Source organism: Amaranthus tricolor, chromosome 10 (genome assembly GCF_026212465.1).
Source record: "Amaranthus tricolor cultivar Red isolate AtriRed21 chromosome 10, ASM2621246v1, whole genome shotgun sequence".
Taxonomy (NCBI): Eukaryota; Viridiplantae; Streptophyta; class Magnoliopsida; order Caryophyllales; family Amaranthaceae; genus Amaranthus; species Amaranthus tricolor.
This window is the reverse complement of record NC_080056.1, coordinates 1232847-1251582: the sequence shown is the minus strand read 5'-3', so window position 1 is coordinate 1251582 and position 18736 is coordinate 1232847. Positions and strand designations below refer to the sequence as shown.

General features: G+C 30.2%; 2 protein-coding genes across 5 annotated transcripts; both read right to left on the bottom strand.

The window, feature by feature from the left end:
* Positions 1 to 1410: 1410 nt before the first annotated feature.
* Positions 1411 to 6219, bottom strand: LOC130826106 (calmodulin-interacting protein 111-like). Of its 4 annotated transcripts, XR_009047013.1 has the most exons (6): positions 5816 to 6219; positions 5589 to 5669; positions 5352 to 5486; positions 5181 to 5265; positions 2501 to 2565; positions 1412 to 1547 (listed from the first exon to the last, which is right to left on the bottom strand). XR_009047013.1 is itself a non-coding variant. In XM_057691644.1 (5 exons), the coding sequence occupies exons 1-4, from the start codon at positions 5927 to 5929 to the stop codon at positions 5206 to 5208; spliced, it is 390 nt and encodes a 129-aa protein (XP_057547627.1). In that variant the 5' UTR covers positions 5930 to 6219; the 3' UTR covers positions 1411 to 2565; positions 5181 to 5205. The 4 variants fall into 4 exon arrangements, 1 of the variants encoding a protein (XP_057547627.1); XR_009047014.1 differs by having other exon boundaries at positions 1411 to 2565; positions 5352 to 5494; XR_009047015.1 differs by having other exon boundaries at positions 1411 to 2565; positions 5352 to 5431.
* Positions 6220 to 8830: 2611 nt separating this feature from the next.
* On the bottom strand, positions 8831 to 15506 carry LOC130826104 (stomatal closure-related actin-binding protein 3-like). Its single transcript, XM_057691643.1, has 13 exons — positions 15242 to 15506; positions 13424 to 13722; positions 13209 to 13337; positions 12516 to 12608; positions 12138 to 12278; positions 11914 to 11982; positions 11416 to 11499; positions 10736 to 10916; positions 10380 to 10496; positions 10201 to 10259; positions 9633 to 9767; positions 9390 to 9539; positions 8831 to 9173 (listed from the first exon to the last, which is right to left on the bottom strand). The coding sequence occupies exons 2-13, from the start codon at positions 13706 to 13708 to the stop codon at positions 9147 to 9149; spliced, it is 1470 nt and encodes a 489-aa protein (XP_057547626.1). The 5' UTR covers positions 13709 to 13722; positions 15242 to 15506; the 3' UTR covers positions 8831 to 9146.
* Positions 15507 to 18736: the final 3230 nt, after the last annotated feature.

Below are 18736 nucleotides of genomic sequence, written 5' to 3'. Positions count from 1 at the left end.
AATAATCTTGAAAAGTATCTTAACTATGGAGTTGGAATAGTTGTAAACTTTAAATCAAAGTTGCATATAAAATTTAAAAAATCGAAAATTGTCTCAGTTGGTAAAATGATCATTTTTTATAGTTCTGGTCAAAATTTCAATTCTTACTTAGTTTCTCCCCTTTCTTAGCCAACTCTGCAATCAAACAATATGATTTGAAATTTGGATTCAAAACAAAGAAAATAATTAGTTATTTAAAAACTAAAATTAACATAAATGATCAAATAAGTAAGAAAAATTTCACATGGTAATTCTGAGGTTTTGGCCTTTGGGTTTTTCACTTGGTAACCAAAACTTTTAAAAAATTCACGCGGTAACCTTAAGGTTTACGTAATTGTTCCACCATGACCTTTTTGCACATAAAAACGTTAGCAAATGTTAATTTCAAAGCTTTAAGGCTATTGTATGCTTATCTATGCGACTCATCATTTTAAATGCCATCATTTTCAACATTTTCCCCCAAAATATAAACCCCAACTCTACCATCTTTCATCCAAATTATATTTTTTCCCTTAAATCCAAAGATGGTAGAATTAGAGTTTATATTTTGGGGGAAAAGATTGAAACTGATAGCATTTGAAATAGTGAGTCGCATAAATGGGTGTGCAACAGCCTTAAACGTTTCAAAATTAACGTTTGCTAACGTTTTATGTGCAAAAAAGTCATGGTGAAACAATTTGGTAAACCTCAAGGTTACCGCGTTGATTTTTTAAAAGTTTTGGTTACCACGTGGAAAACTCAAAACCTCAGGGTTACCACGTGAAATTCCTCAATAAGTAATTGGGAATTACAGTAAATTTTGTATGAGACCGTCTCACCGTGAGACGGGTCCATACAAACAGCCCATTAGTAAAAAAAAAACAAAAAAAAAAAAAACCAATAAAAAAACTGAATTTTAACATATATATGAAGTGGTTATTTGTTTTTAAACAGTTTGGATATACCGAATTGAAATCGTTTCATGGATGAGACGGCCTCAATAAAAAATTAGTGAATTTGAAAATAATAAATATATTTAAAAAAGCCACATGTTTAATCACATAACTACCACATTAGATTGTGGGGCCATTTTTATTAAATCAATACGGTAACATATCACCAACATGTAAATATGGTAACCAATGGAAACAAACTCACTTTGAAGTTTATCCTAGTAATTTGTAAAGTTAAACTTGAAATGGAGAGTGACCAAAGTTCGTCAAGATAAAAAAAAAATTTCCTATATTGTTTAGTTGAAATTATTTTTGTTGGATTTATTTTTTATTTCTATTCCGTATTCTTTTTATATTTGTAATTAGTAATTTTCATTTAAACATTAAATTTTACTTCTATTATTTTTTTAACTAACATATCTTATTAGTTGAGTGTAAATGTGTTACATGAATTTTTTTAATAAAATAAACAATTACATATATCAAGTCAGAGAATTGTGAGTTAGCTTCATAATATCCTTTATTTGTAGAGATTCTCTTTATCCGCTTCCGCTTCCGCTTCCACAACATGTAAAACTTACAAACAAATTAAAGTGTTGATCTTAATTTATGTGACATAATCTTGTAATATTGAGACCAAGAATCCCAATTCTAAAAGAACTTTAGAGGAACCAATATTCCACATTAATCTATCCAATAGCTACAAAATGAATAGTTGAACCAATTTACTTGCATAAAAATTTTATTAATTAACATTTCATTTAATTAATGGTATCTTGAAGTTTAAATGACATACAAGGATTAGATAAGGATTGGTGGGAGCCAAAAAGGGTACATCACCAAACTTTGATCTTGATCATTAATAACTAGTTGATTAAAACTTAAACCATATTACAAACTCTTATAATAATGTATGATTTCTAAGTACTTAGTAACTATTGATTAATGAAAGAAAGTTGTTACACCTACAAACCAATCTAGTACAAATTATGCTTTCAAGATTCACTTCACCGAACTTTTTTTCTTTTTTATGTTTGATTTAACGAAAAATATTTATACGTAAATTATTTTTTTAGTATAAACTAATTTTAATGAAAACTTTAAATGATAATTTTTTTTCACTTTGGAATATGAATAATTATATAAAGAGAAAGCTAGTAAATAATTTTAAATACAATTTGAGGCTAAAGCATCTAAACAATTACATACATGTTTGATTTGCTTAAATCTCTTTATAAATTTAGTGAGGTTTGACACTTAACAACTATTGCATCTTTCTGTAATTGTCCAAAATCTGTTGTTTCCTACCCTTGAGGAATTGTCATACATTTTACTTCCCATAACTTGTATTTTTCCGTGAAGGGCTACGTAGCCTAAAAAGGCGATATCAAAGAAAATCTCGATCATGTACGAACACGAGAGGGTCAATTGCGTGCGTGCATGCGTGCGTATGTGTGAGGATCTTGTCCGATCATACATGCATAATGCAAAGAATGTGTGATAAGCGCAAAACAATTACATCAAATTACCTGTCTGAAGATGTGTTTCATTTCACCATGGTAGAAGGGCAGCTTGGATCCGATTCATCGTGTTCCTAATTTTCCGTGTAAACATCGATCAGTTAGTTATTTCACTAATCATATGTTGATTAGACGGAGTTCATATAAAACAAGATATTTAACTTGAAGAATTTAATGTGTTTTTCTCTATATTCAAACACAACAAACAGGCCGTGATGGAAATTGCAGCAAGGAAAACTACTTGGAATACCATGAACCCTAATGATAAAACAACGATTCAAGAAGATACCAATCCCTAGCCATGTCGAGGAAAAGAGATCTACCAATGAACTCTTGTGTTCATACAAAGGCATTATTGCGTTTACAAAAGTATATATATCAAAGTGCAAAATTTCACCAATAAGACTATATCACGACCATATTATAAAGATTTTTAAGCTTAGACTTTGGATTCGACTGGCTAGTCCTCCCCCTATCCTTTTTTGATTGATTACATTTTTTATTTGGCCCCCTAAAATATGTTTTAATAATTTGGGGTTACGTTTGGTGGCCACTCCATGAAAAATGTTCAAGTTCCGCTTTTAGACATGACAACGGATTAACAACCTGCATTTACTACAAAAGCCGTTTAGCAACAACCATTACCATGACTGTGATCGATATCGTATTTTCGCACTATAATATGACATGACAACACAATATGAGTAATAAGTAGGTCACAAAAGGAAGCAATCCAATCTATACGGTGTTCATTCAACAAAATCAGTGATGGTGAGTTGGTGACGCAAGAGTTTTTCAAAAAAATCTGCTACCTACTTTACTTTCACATATCTGAAGTTAAAGTTATCTTTATATAATTAACACCAACTTAATGGCTACTTTGGTGATGATACGATGCAATACAGGGCAGGCTCTGAGATTTGAGAACCTGGAGTAAAATATTAATTATGGATCTTTAATTATTAAATATATACTATTATAAGCCTCTAACTATTAATTAAAAGTTTTTTTTTTCTAAATTTTTTGATGGGCTTGAGGCACAGACCCCTCTTTGCCCCCTTATAGGACCGGCCCTGATGCAATAACCAAGATGACTCGTACGAACTTTTGATGTTTACCAACACGATCTACAAGTAGTTCTTCTCATCAAACACAACACTTCAATAAGATAATCACATGACGATTATATTCGTTTTCAACATGTACTTGTCGATGGGAAAATAACAGCTTATAAAATTTACCCGAAACATAATAAATCTCCACCAAGTTATAGGTCAACCAGATTTTGTAAGGTAACAGACCTAATACAAGTTTTATATTCCCATATTTCGCAATAATGACGAGAATTCCATTATGTAGGGACTTGCAAAATATAGTTTAAAGAAACGGTTAGAAAAATAACACATATGTGATCCTATGTCGAACAATTAGAGAAATGTTAACTAACATATAAACAAACCTCGTCAGATTTGTGTGTAGCCAAGCCCAAATTTATCAGAAACATACCGAATAAGCGGTCAACACAGTGGTTATATAGTGCCATCTATTCATAATATCAAGTAAGAAATGAAGTTGATCAGTGTAGACACTATAGATTGGTGATTAGAGTAGACCAGTTCCATAAAGCGTTGATGCCCATGCCAACACGAGTTTTGACAGAGTAAAACAGTATTCCGATTCATGAGAAAATTGAGTTTTATCTAGAAAATTGATCATGCTACTAATACGCATCCTAAATTTAAGTAAGACTAAGTCTAAAGTAATCCATGACGAGATATTTCGATTTGTAAACATGAAAATTGATGGAAAGAAATCAGTGTAACATTTATTAGCTAATTTACCTTTTAAATTTATAATTAGCTCAAAACGACCTAAATATAGAGCCCAAAATCAATTAAAATTCACTTTTTTAATTTGTGATTCGCGAATCATCTGATTGCTAAGAGCTTTATGTGGTCTTCACAATACAAGTGATTGCAAAGAGCTCATAGCTTTACGATTCTTACCCACAAACAAACTATTAAAACAAGATTCAAAACTCAATGTGCTCCTTTAAAAATAAAATATTTCATTGATATTAAAGTAAAAACCAAGAGAAAGCCTATTGATATAATAACGGGCTTTTGTAAATTACAATCATCCCAACTTGCAACCTATTTAACCAGGACCGAAGGGGGAGGGAGGGCCAAATAGCCGATACACTAGCAAAATAATTAGTCAAATAACTGATATACTAAAAAAATAAATATATATAAACAAAATAAAAATCCTAATGGCTTTAAATGGGAAATTGTATAAAGATATGAACCACATACCTTAAGTTTATTTCAACTAATTTGACCATTGAAATTTACTTGATTTTGTGATATTTAATCGGTTCTTATGTAATAAATTAGTAAAGACGACTGTATTAAGAATACGATAGGCGCGTGTTTGGAGCGGGGAAGAGGAGGGAGGGCCTCCTTTGGCCCCAATGTGCTTAACTAACACTACATAAGACAGCGAATGCCCAAGAATCATATAAACAGTACTCCAGAAAGCAATATTTAGGTTATTAAGACAGCAGAGATCATATATGAACGTAAGAGCAACCAAAAGAGCATCACAATTCACAAGTAATCAAAACAATGTAATGCAGACTAAGCTGGAAAAGTAGATCACATAGGCTGAATATAGAGAGAACCGTTACCAGGATGGTTTCGTGTTTGGTCCATTCAGCTGCTGTTGGCATTTTTCAAATGTTCCATTTTTATCTCCAAAGCATTTAGATTCTCCTGGTCGCATAACAATTTGCAAATAAACTTTCACTACTGAAAACATAACAGAAAAATTCTATTGCAAAAGAGCTTAAACAACATACTTCAATTGCTGAGATTGCTGCTTCTCTGCAAGTTAATGATGTATCAGCATCAGTGCATCCTTCAGAGAGATGAGCTAGCTCTGTTATGTTGACATCAGAAGAGCAAAGCATGAATGTTGGATATATCAACACGATCTGATGCACTTGGGGTTCCAAAATATAGTAGTCGATCAAATCGTCCTGTTAGATAAGCCGAGTAGCGAAATCATGCATATATTCTGAAAGAAACAGAACTACCTGGTCTATGCAGGGCAGAATCAATCTTGTCAGGACAGTTTGCTGCAGAAACAACAGTAACGTTAACTCTTTCGTGCAATCCTGGAAGAGAAAAGATTTTTGTCAATCATAAAAATCACAAAAGAAGACCATACATTAACATGGCCCACAGATAAAAAATCATTCATTGCACAATTCAATAATAACAACATATGTTAGTATGTTACACACAACAAAATTCGATTCACCTCACTTTTCCTATTCGTTTTAGAAGGCAACCTCCCCACGAATGTCATTGCTCTTAATCTGAAGTTATCCATCAAACTACCAATGGACACCATCAGCCAAACCCTTCCTCTCATAAAACATACTATTTCTTATTATAAACCATTGCCACATGTTTGCTAATCGCCTCGCGAATCGCAAATTCTAAAGACGCACCAACTAGCGAACTATGTTCACTGTGTAAACTAAAGGTACACTTCTTGTCTCTGTAAGAACTCCACAAATAAATGCCAATTAAGGGTAAAATAGGAATGATTTGTGATTTGCTAAAGCACAATGTGTAAACTATTGAGTCATAGGAGTAAATAATAAATAGTGTAACATAATCCAACTTTGATGAAAATGTAAAAGTTGGCTTATATTCTTTATTAGATGGGTTAGAACAAAGTGAATTACTTCATTCATTTTACAATATGTTAATTTTTCAAATTTACTCCTACATCATACTTTACCATTGTTAAATATATATATATATATATATATATATATATATATATATATATATATATATATATAAATATATATATATATATATATATATATATATATATATATATATAAATATATATATATATATATATATATATATATATATAAATATATATATATATATATATATATATATATATATATAAATATATATATATATATATATATATATATATATATATATATATATATATATATATGTATGTATGTATGTATGTATATATATATATGTATGTATGTATATATATATATATATATATATATATATACATATATATGTATATACATACATATATATGTATATACATACATATATATATATATACATATATATATATATATATATACATATATATATATATATATATATATATATATATATATATATATATATATATATATATATACATATATATATATATATATATAATCTAAAAAATTCTATTTTTTTTAATTCTACTTTAAACCACGATGCGAGTTTAATTTAACCATATTTATAACCTAATTATGACCCTGTGATTTTCTACAACCAGTGCATCATTAAGTAATCAGCTAGTATCTTGAGAGACCGTCTCGTTGAGTGACGTATCTCAAGTCCAGTTAATTAAAGATTAATGTCTAATTACCATATTCTTAATGTCTACTTACGTTATTCTTAATGCTTGCTTACCATATCTTTCATGCCTAGTTTCAATATTTTAAATATCTACTTACATCATTCTTAATTTCTACTTACGATATTTTAAAAAATATATAATAAGTCAACCCAATTAGAGATGATCTCTCAAATAGTCCGTCTCTCACAAGAATTTGTGTTAAAGTAATTTAGCCCCAAAACTCTTGTAATCAAACAAAATAAATTTCACAATCACAATTAAAGAAAATCAACCCAAAAAATTCTTTCTAGATCAAAGAACAAAATATTAAAAAAAAAATCAAGAATTATGAAAATTAAAAAAATAAAAAACCTTGTGATGGGTCTGTGTTGTTTGGTTTGAAGATCTTTTAACTATATCGGCTAGTATCTTGAGAGACCGTCTCTTTGAGAGGCGTATCTCAAGTTCAACCCATTAAAGATTAATGTCTATTTATTGTATTATTAATGCCTATTTTCAATATCTTAAATGTGTACTTACATTATTTTTAATACCTACTTATAATATTTTAAAAAATGGAGTATATAATAAGTGGATGTAATCGGAGCTCACAAGAATTTGTGTAACTATATTTCCAATATCATTCAGTGCTTTCCTATTTCTTCCCTTTCCTATTCCCTTTTTTGTTGCTTTGTTCTTTTGTTTTATTCCTCCGTCATTATTTTCAGATTCTTATCCATCAAACAACGAAATAAATAAAACCCATAAGATCTTTTAATACAAACTATAAAAAATAAAAAATTTACAAACTATACAAATTTTAAAAATTACAAAACAATAAAAATGGCGAAATTATTTACTGAAACGATTTAATTAATGAATCATTAAGCTTAATAAATGAATAATACCTTTATCACGTAGAGTAACACCCGTTCCAGAAGACATGAATTATAATAGTTTTTTTGTCCAACTAATTTTATTAATTGGTTTGACAAATTGATTTTGAATCCACTGCTATGAGCTTCTTATTCAAAATAACTTATTTATAATAATAAACTGATTCAACCAACAAATTTACCAAATATTAGCATTAACTGATTTGATCATCCAACCTTCTAATTATATAAAAATAAGCTAAAATTGCTGAATAAGTTATTTGCCAAACACTCCCAATAATTTTAATAGTTACTACATTTCTGTTTTTCACGCTATCCAATGTACGATTTTAATCTTTAATTTCATATGACAAAAATTTTTTAAAAAGTTAATATTATGAAAAAATGCATTAAGATAAATCAAACAAGATTCCTTTTTAACTATGTTTTATATTATACATGTAGAGAAATGTATATGAAATAAGATTAGTTGATGAACAGGAACTGTAGTAATTATTATAAATACAGAGAAAGTATTTATTATCAATAATTTTATAGTTTCAAGAGAATCTAGTATAATAATTGAGAACATTTGATATTTTTTGTAGTTATTTTGAATTCCTAAGAAAGAATTAATGATATATAATAAAATACAATTAAAAATATTATATTTTCAAAGCAAAAACAACAATAAATTATTAAAACAATACAAAATTTTTTCTTATATACAAGCCTTTGTACATTATCATGTTCCTAATTTTAATAGTATGGGTCTTATTTAATAATTTTAATATGGGGTGTGTAGTTTACTTTTCACATTTTCACTTTATTGTGTTTGATTATAAAATAATTATTATTTGCTTGATGGAATTGATTATTTTGCTCATCAAGTAAACACAAAGAAAGAAAATGTGTGATATTGTGTCAGATTTTACAATTTTTGAAATATTGATTTGCATTCTAAAGTTTAATAACTTTGTACAATTTGTTGAACGATAGTTTGATCATATCTTGATCAGATAAGAGAATCAAAATCATGCAATTCTGGCTATTTTTCAGCAAATTTCATGATCATATCTCGACTAAATTATCTCGTAATAGAAAAGTTACAACCAGAAATTAGGCAAATAAAAAAAAAACTGCCTAAATTATGATTGCAACCAGATTAGTAGAACCAATACAAGCCATTCTTCTATATATTTCATCTAAAACCACACAAATATACAACAAAAAATTATCACACAAAGAAATTCATAACAAATAAAAAATCAAGGGGAACAAAAATCAGGTTAAGATCGCGTAAATTCAGTTAGGATTTGATTCGGGTTCTGTCATCACTCGTTAGGTCCAGCAAGTTCAACCTGTTCAAATGATAGAGTCAGAGTCAGAGTTAGAGCATTAACCCAGTACAACCTGTTCAAATGATATTTAGTCTATAAGTCGTCCCCGACAACAAGAAAAGCACAATACACTCCTATGAGTTAAGAGTCATCAATCCAATAGTATACTGCTATGAGAGTTTTTCAGATATTTCTTTTTGGCGAAAAGTAATGCATGAGCGGACAAGTAAGACTTACATGGGAATCAAGGGCGTGTTTTCTAGCGAGTATAATGGCAGCGTTTCTGTCTCGTTCTGTTTCGAATGTCAAAACGTAGGAAACTCCCTTCCTTGCTTGCCAAAACAATGATTTCGAAGCTGCATTACCGCCTCCTCTTACACCACATAACTGGGTCATGGTACAAAAAAGGAAAGATCGAACATGAGTACAAATCATTGACATAAAACATGGCAGACTCAAAAGTAGTCATCAATCGTGTACCTGCATTGCGGTAGAATAAGACTCCCTAGTCTTATTTATCCACCCTCGACTGAGTTTTAGTCTCGATTTTCCCACATTAAATATGTGAACAGAATGTGACGGATAATCTTGTCCGTTCATCTGGGATATCACCACCTGTATGAATACAAACATGTCTCAGTAAGTCGATCGGCTTTCACATTATGCGTTCGTTACATTAATGAGAGAACAAATTAGGATGCCGGTTTCTGACATGAAGAGATTTCGCGATGAACCTAATAGTCATAGTCACAGTCAATAACCCAGTATACCGCACAAGATAGGGTCTGGGAGAGAAGGAAAGCGGACAAATCATACCCGTGGGCAAGGAGAAATGTGCACATTCGGATTTTCCCCCAAAAGATAGGTAATGTACACTAATGCAAACTAAAATTTGAGGCCTCTTAAGTTGGGGATTCTGTGCGGCCGGGAAACTTGCACATACTTAGAACCACGAAACTTTAGAACGTTCTACATTTGCAACGCGTGAATACTGCTATGAGCTATCGACTATGAATCAAAATTCAAATAGAGGAAAGGAATTACATACATGAAAATCAGCATTGGACTTCCGCTGAAGTGATTGCACATAGCTCGTCAATCCAGGGGCTGTAGCAAAAGTGAGAAAAATCATGCGAGTGAGAGACTATTTCAGTGTGTGCAAGCGGGTGTGTTGTATTTGTGCGTAAGAGGGAAACCGAGAGAGAGATGGGGGCAGAGAATACAAACCAGGATCAATGGCGGAAACTGTTGTCACAGAAATTGTCTGAGTATCAGAAACGATATCAGCTCGCAAAATTTTGCCCACGTCTAAAGGTTCAGGCGCGTAGATTGGTTTATTGGCACCTAGAAATGAGAAAAGTAGATGACTAAGCAAAATAACCCCTTCGGATGACACGAGTACACGACCGACAAAACCAAACAATATCATCGTCATCCCAATGAGTCCCGAAAAAACAAGGCGCATAAAGCTTGAAATGCGAAAAAGATTACAACGACATCGACATCCACACTACCGTAAGCAACAGTACAAAAGCTTTGTACAAATGTAAGAAAAGTAAGAGATGCATATCGTAGATAGTCACCTGCCATGGTTTCTTTATGCTCACTCTCAGACGATACACGGTACCATTGAATTGAACATTTTGAAAGATCGGGAGCATTATTAGCACGAGGTCGGATCCTAATACATGAACCTAAGGTTTGAGCACCTTCCAGCTGGTACACACACAGTCTACTTTCTTCTGCTCTCTTGCTCATTGCCAGCTGAGAAGCAATGACAATAACAAGTCATGCAGATAGAAAACATCTTTAACATATATGTATATCAAAAATAGAAACTAAGCTCCGGTTAGCTCAACTTAAAAAATAAGTAATCAGTATAAATCAGTTTTAATAAGTAAAAATCAGTTTTAATCAGCAAAAAATCAGTTACAATCAGGAAAAATTAGTTCAGTAAAAATCAGTTTTAATCACTACAAATCGGTTTTAATTTATGAATAAAAATCAGTTAAAATCAGTAAATCATTCCACTAAGTAAAAATTAGTAAAAATTAATTATGATCATTAATCAATCAATAAAAATCAGTTGAGTCAGTATAAATCAAGTGCATTCAACAAGGCCTAAGTTGTGATATGAAATTGGAGAGTGTGAGCTATGTCTTCATTTTCGAAACAACAACATTACCACTGAAAACATGATTTCCTTATTGCAGATTTGCAGTTGCCACAGAATACAAAAAATAGAGACAAAAACAAACAAAACCTCTTTTTGAAGCTTAGCAGAAAATATGGATTTCTCTCGTAGTTGAAGTCTAAGAGCTCGAAGCTCATGTTCCATGTCCATCACCTGTGGAAGAGAAAACACATTAGAAAACAATGATGAAAAGAATAAAATGGGGACGAAGCAGGAGAGGCGAGCTTCTCATGGAGCCAAACATTTGATAATATAAATGAGATTATAGACAGATAAACCATATTATGTGAGAGTCTAACGGGACAAAACGCGCCCACACGTTTAAGCCTCAAAGGTGCCATTCAAGGTCTGTTCTCCGCAACTTGTTTTTATTTCAGTTCAACATTTCACATTACTTTCGTTCTCGAAATGTGCCCACCATGAGTTTACAAAAAGAATCAGTGTTTTAAACGAAAATAATGGATAAATTTGAAGAAAATTTGAAGGGTATTCGATGTTTATGTATATGTTGACATATGCACAAGTCATTTATCATTTGAATATGAAAAGAAATGCACTTTGGCATACCTTGCATGGTTGATGCATCATTTTGATTCGTCTAGCTTCCTGAACCTCCTCCACCAATTTCTCTACATCCTAACATTTGAAACAAATATATGCAAACTTAACTTAAATAAGCAATCTAAAAATTTTGCTAGATTCGAGATATTGTATTAGCATCTTTTCAGAAATTTCAGTACTAAATGTTGGAACATCTGGCAATCATACTAATACAAGAACCCTTTACAAACCTGCTTTCCTGAATTTTGAGCTAGCTTTTCTTCTTCTTCAAGAGCCTCACCAAACCTTTGTACTACAGCTCTAGCACTCTCGATTTCAGCACAAGCGAAGGATCTTTCCTGGCTTACCAATCTTTTAGCATCATCTGAAGCCTAGAAATGACACCAAGAGAAACATCAGTGCTAGATCTTGATAGAGTATATATAACAAATCCCTCATTGAACAAGTAGGAATAAGCACATAAGAAATAAACAGGACATCCAATTAAATCACCAGAGTTCCTGAATTGTTCGAATCCAAGCAGAAGGCTCAAATCGGAAAGAAAAATGCAAGTAAAAAAGCTCCTTTGGGTCGGTTGGATATCAAATCATTTAGATTTTAATCAATACCTGCTTAAGAAAATTTGCTAGTTTCTTCACTTCAAACTTCTCTTGAATAAATTCTCCTTCTTGCTGTGTCAACTTAACCGCCAAAAGCTCCACCTGCAGAATAAAGTGTCTGTAAGATTTAAGAATCATGGACAGAAAAAAAATGTGTACTGTTAATTTATGTGAAGTAGCACATGACGTTTGCTAACAAGGGTCAATCAAGAACTTCTTTGTTAGTCTTATCACTGGCAACGGTACGGTTGCGTACATCCGACCCCCCAAATGTATCAAACTCAAAACAATCTCGAAAGCTAGAAGAGTTTTTTCAAATGCTTATCCTCTACACACAATATGAAGGCTTACAAATGGACCACGCTTAATACCTCTTCAAAACACTTCAAAATGCAAGTTTAGCAAAGGGTGCAACTTTCAGATACTTGAAAATTCAATGAGCGGATAAGACTCCATTGTTCATGGTTTCACCATTCATGCTATGCTGTCAACTTTCGCTTAATAGCATCAAACAAACGAATAATGTCGGAATAGTTGTCTAACAACGCATTAAATGAATCACATCACCATAATCATACGGAGTATATCCCGGTAGACCATACCCTTATCAAAGAAAATAAGGATGTTGCGACTAGTGAGACCCTTGGCCCAGAATAAGGCATAAATGAATACCGGAATCAGAAGAAAGTATAAAAGACTAACCAACGATATAGCTTGCTCAACTTCCTCCTTATTTATACCAGTCATGCATCCTTTCATCAACTCCAAAGCATCTCTTAGTTTTTTCAAAAGAACATGTCCTTCCAAAGAAGGTTTATCCCTAAGCTTCGCCTAAAAACCAAATAAAAAATGTTAATAATCACTTCCATCCCATCAACAGACAATGGCAAACAAAAGAAAAGGGAAATGTATATAACCTCATCTGATAGTTTAGCAGCTGCAGACAAATTCTTATCAAATTTAGTTGCAAGATCTCTAACGGAAAGACGTTTGTGTTGCTCGGCTAACTGCTGAGTTTCTTGTACTACAACCTCCTTAAGAGGCGGAGAATCCGGATTACGCTTTGGCTCTTCTACAATTTCATTATTGGGTCCAATTTTATACTTCGGAAAACCATTTGCAGGAAAGCTAACATCAACCGAAACTGATAGAACCGAATCACTATGCAACTCATAATCAAGCTCAGGACTCACCCTAGTCATTGTAAATTAGGGTTCTGCACACAATTAAGCATCATTAACTAATACATTTGCAAAATCATAACCCTTTTTCTCCATCAAAATTACTTACTAGATATACTAACAATGTATACTTGCAAAATCTCATAACAAGGGTTTTGTAAATTTCCTCATTTATAGGCCAAGATTATGACAAATTACATGAAAAAAAACTCATTAGTGCATGAAAATCATGGAAGGCTTTTACTTTCACCCATATAATAAGGGTTTGATTCTCGCTACCTGAGAGGTTAATTCCCCCTTAACTTTAAAGGATTCTCCGGCCTTACCCCATTAAAAAAATCATTGATGCATAAAAGATGACATCAGGTATATATATATATATATATATATATATATATATATATATATATATATATATATGGGGATAAAATCTGATAAATTTGTTATTGGACTTGTACATTACAAGATCAAAGAGTTGATTGCACACAGACCCGATGAGTTTATATCCTAAAACCAATGGGTAATGGGTATTAGGAGGAGTAGCCCAAAGAGAAAGAGAAAACAGGATAATGATGTCAATGTGTCCCAATATGTTTCTCATCTTATCTTTACAAAGTGCAAGATCATCATTCCAAACATTAAACAAAATGAAAAATACAGACATTCTTCATTTTAGAATAAATAGAACCACTTTAATGATGCACTTTGGTACTAGTTAAATAAATATACAAAAAGTACTAAAGTTGCTAACTTGCAAAATGCAAATGTAAAACTTGAGAGCCAATTAATCTCCTTTATTCTTTTGGTTAAAAATATAATAGTCTTGTTAATCTTATTGCAAAGAAAGATCAAAGTTGGATGATCTCCATAACTACATGCATGATGCATACATAATACATTAAATACCCAAAAAATACAGCCAGAATTAGCAGAACTCAGAAGTGAAGTATATTATTTTAGTATACAATCAAACTCTAATTATTTATTTCAACAAAAACTATAATCAAAACAATTTGCCTAGAACACATAAGATAGAAGTATAGAACACCCAAAATCATGAAAAAAAATATAAAAAACTTCAACTTTGGACAAAAAGTGGATTAAAAATCTCAAAAATAAAATTAAATGAGACTTACTTGAAGTTAATTTGTTTACAAATGACAGTGTAGGAAGATTATAGTAATTAGTACGTATGAATATTTTAGCACAAAAACTCTAATTATTTATTAAAAGACCCTTATTACTAAAAATAATTAGCATAAAACCCATGTGATTAGAACACCCAAAATCATGAAAAAAGACTGGGAATTTCGGACAAAAATTAAATTAAAAACCAAAAATGCAATCAATTACCTGAACAATGTAGGAAGAATTAATAAATCATATATGAAAATTTAGCATACAAACGAACTCTAATCATTTATTAAAAACCCTTATTACCAAAAATAATTAGCATAAAACCCATATGATAGAACACCCAAAATCATCAAAAAGACATAATCTTTGGAGGAAAAAAAGTAAATTAAAAACCCAAAATTAAAAAAGAGGACTTACTTGCAGTTAATTAGTTTAACAATGTAGGAAGATCATATATGTATGGATTATTTGCTAAATTAAATGGAAAATATTAATAAATTAATATGGATCAAAAAAAGGTGAAGAACCCAACAAAGGGGGTGGAAGAAGAAGGATGATGTATTGATATTTGATAGAATTAGTAGTATAAAGTCTATAATGTAGTTGTAATGTAATGCTTTTTAGAAAGCAAAAGTGAAGAAGAGGAAAAAGAAAAAGGGTGTAATTGATGGTTTTGTACAAGTCTAACAACTAAATAAAACTATGGAAACAACATAGACATAGTCATTATTTATTATATTTGATTTTTTAAGTGTTATTTTAATTATTTATATATTTTATTAAATTGAATAATTTTTTTAATGATCATCCTATTTGTAAAATAATTTAATATAAGCTATTTAATATTTAGTTTAAAAGAAACTATAAAAATTATTTTTTACTTAATTAATTAAATTGCTTATATGTACTCGTTTCATCCAAGACGTGTTAATTAAATTATGTATAACTAAAATTCATAAAAATTAATATGCAATTAAATAATTCAAATAGATCTACTTGATTATATTTTTTTTTACTAATTAGTCACAATATATAAAATAAATTTGAACATTAAATATTTTTGATAATCATGATATAATAAGTATTTTAAAAGAAAAGTAATACTTATATTTTTTTCACAATCTCTCATTTTCATTCTTATTTCCATTGTTGGGAAGATGATGGAAAACTATGTAACAAGAGAGAAAAGGAAAAGCATGGTGGAAAAGGAAAGGATTATTAAAGAAACATTAAGGCTGCTGCCTGCTGTTTATTCACGCGCTGGAGGAGTGGAGGTGTAAGCATGCCCCACTTCTCCTTGATGATGGGACCCTGCTTTTTGCTTTGCAGCGTGACTGCCGTTCGCTCTCCGTTAATAATAAATTTTTAATCTATTTGTAAATCATTATTAAAATACAAAAATAACAATAATAAAATAAATAAAATCAAAAAAAATTAAATTAAATTTACAAAACTCTCATCCTATTAAATCCCACTACATAATAGTGATTTATTAACGTTACAAATCATCGTTATTTATCAAGACTTTCTCTTCCGTTAATTAGCAAATAATTGATAGTTGATAGTGATTGCTGATTAATGTGGTTGATTTTTATTGGTTGGTTTGACCAGTTAAGTTTAACAATGCTATTAAGAGCAGTTTGGTTGCTAATAGTTTATTCATAACAATAAATTGTTTTAATTAGTTTATTTACCATACACTCACATTAAATATTTTGACTATCTAATCTTCTAATTGTATCAATATAAGTTTAAATGGTCTAATAAATTATTTGGTAATTTGACTATCTAATTTTCTATTTGTATTACTATCTGGCTTAATTATCTTACCAAATCAATAAATAATTTAACCATCTAATGTTCTATTTGTATCGATATAACTTAATTGAATGAATCATTATAGCATACATCATATCATACATGAAAATCTTTTTTCTAACTTAAATAATAAATTATTATCACATAATAAATAAGCTAATTAATTTCACTATTTTTTCAACTAAATTCTCCCTCCTATCCATTATGGTTGAAAACTTTTAAACTTATTTTTCTTAATTATCAATAATTAATATGAGTATATGTTTTAATATTGTATAATAAATTATATATATTCACTTTGATAATATCATAACAAATACAATGATTTAATAATTAAGCTTATGTCGTAAATAAATTAATTTTATAAAATAATATCATTATGCCTATCGATAAATATTTATTACATTCATATTTTACACGGAAATCTTTCTAATACTCCTGTAATTTGAGATGGAGATTAGGCACCTTTAAATCCTATGATGGGTCCACAAATGCATAGACATAGAGGCTACGGATAGGGGTTTTAGTTGGAAAAGTTGCATTAATTTGTGATGGGGTTTTGTGGGGAAAATTAAAAGTATATTGTAAATGACTAATCTGTTACAATTATGTTTATGCATAGAATTATGGGTTTGGTTAATTTTTTGGTTTTAGGCTGGTTTTAATTTGGTTTGGTTGAAATTTGAGTTTGTGGACTTGTGGGTTGGTTGTAATTTGGTTTTAGGTAATGCTTGAAGACTTAGATTTGCTATGAGCAAGCAGGTTTTAGCATCAATCTTCGAGTTTAGGCATGGGCGCATGTAATCTAGTAGCTGCCCTCGTCATGCAAAATCCACCGTAGGGTTTCGAGTCCTCATAAGCAGTCCTTCGCCCAACATCTTAGATTTGACAATTTGTTAGTTAGGAGTTCGGTTTGACTAGCTTAAAAATCAAAAGTAAATTTAGTTGAAAAAATTGAAATTAATAATTCAACCTTTCACTTATCTAATCTGAATAATTCCAACTTTTAGTTGTTTTTTAATAATTCAACCTTTGTTCTTAGTTTATTGTCAGCATATCCTATATTGGATTATTATTAAATAAAAGGGTGTAAATTGTGACGATAACAAACTAAGAACAAAGGTTAAATTATTAAAAAATAATTCAAAAATGAGATATTTACAGCAAATGGGTAAAAAATTAGATTATTAATATCAATTTTTCCTAAATTTGTAATTATTGTTTAACTCGATTTAAATATCAATAATCAAACTCAATGGATAATTTCATTTGAGTTACCTCTTTAATGGCTGAAAATTAATTTCATTAATAGTCATGTTAATTATAAGTTAGTTAATAAATTTCTAAGTTAGTTATGTATATTAAAATACTAATTTTATTCAGGTTTTAGTTTGTTCAACTCGAGTTTAGTTTAATTAACTTTAAACATAAATGGTGTTTTATTTTATACTATAATTTGAGTCATGACGGTTTCAATATTCAAGCATATAAGCTATCTTTTAATTCAAATATTCTCTCTTTTAAATTATCATTTAGTTCGCTAAATATCATGTATGTCGAAATAACTCATAATAATTCATTTTTTCAAATGATTTTCATATTATCAACTACTCAAGTTGTGTGTTAAAATTAGAGTTAATCCATTTTACTTAAGTGATGCAAAGTGATGTTTAATAAAATAATTCAACAATATGATGTATGGTGCCACTTTTAATAAAATAATCCCTATTTTTTATGTGGAGGAATAAAGTTATTATTTCTATCAACCAATATTTTTTCCAATGAACCATCAAAAGTGTAGTTGTCTTTTTAAGTACTTTATTAATTAGTTGTTAGTTGATAAAGAAAAAAGCTATTTACATTTACAATTATCCATATATACCTACTTCAAACTACAGAACAAGCAACTAACTTTGGACATATTTGAACTCTTAATTGAAGATGAAACTTCCTTCATAATATAATAGTATGATTTATAATGCAACACTACCATTTGTCCGATTTGTAATCATTAGAGATTTTCTTTATTTGTATTGACATATAAGCAATTAGCCTCAATTTATTGGATATATATTATATTAGTTGGAGTAAGTA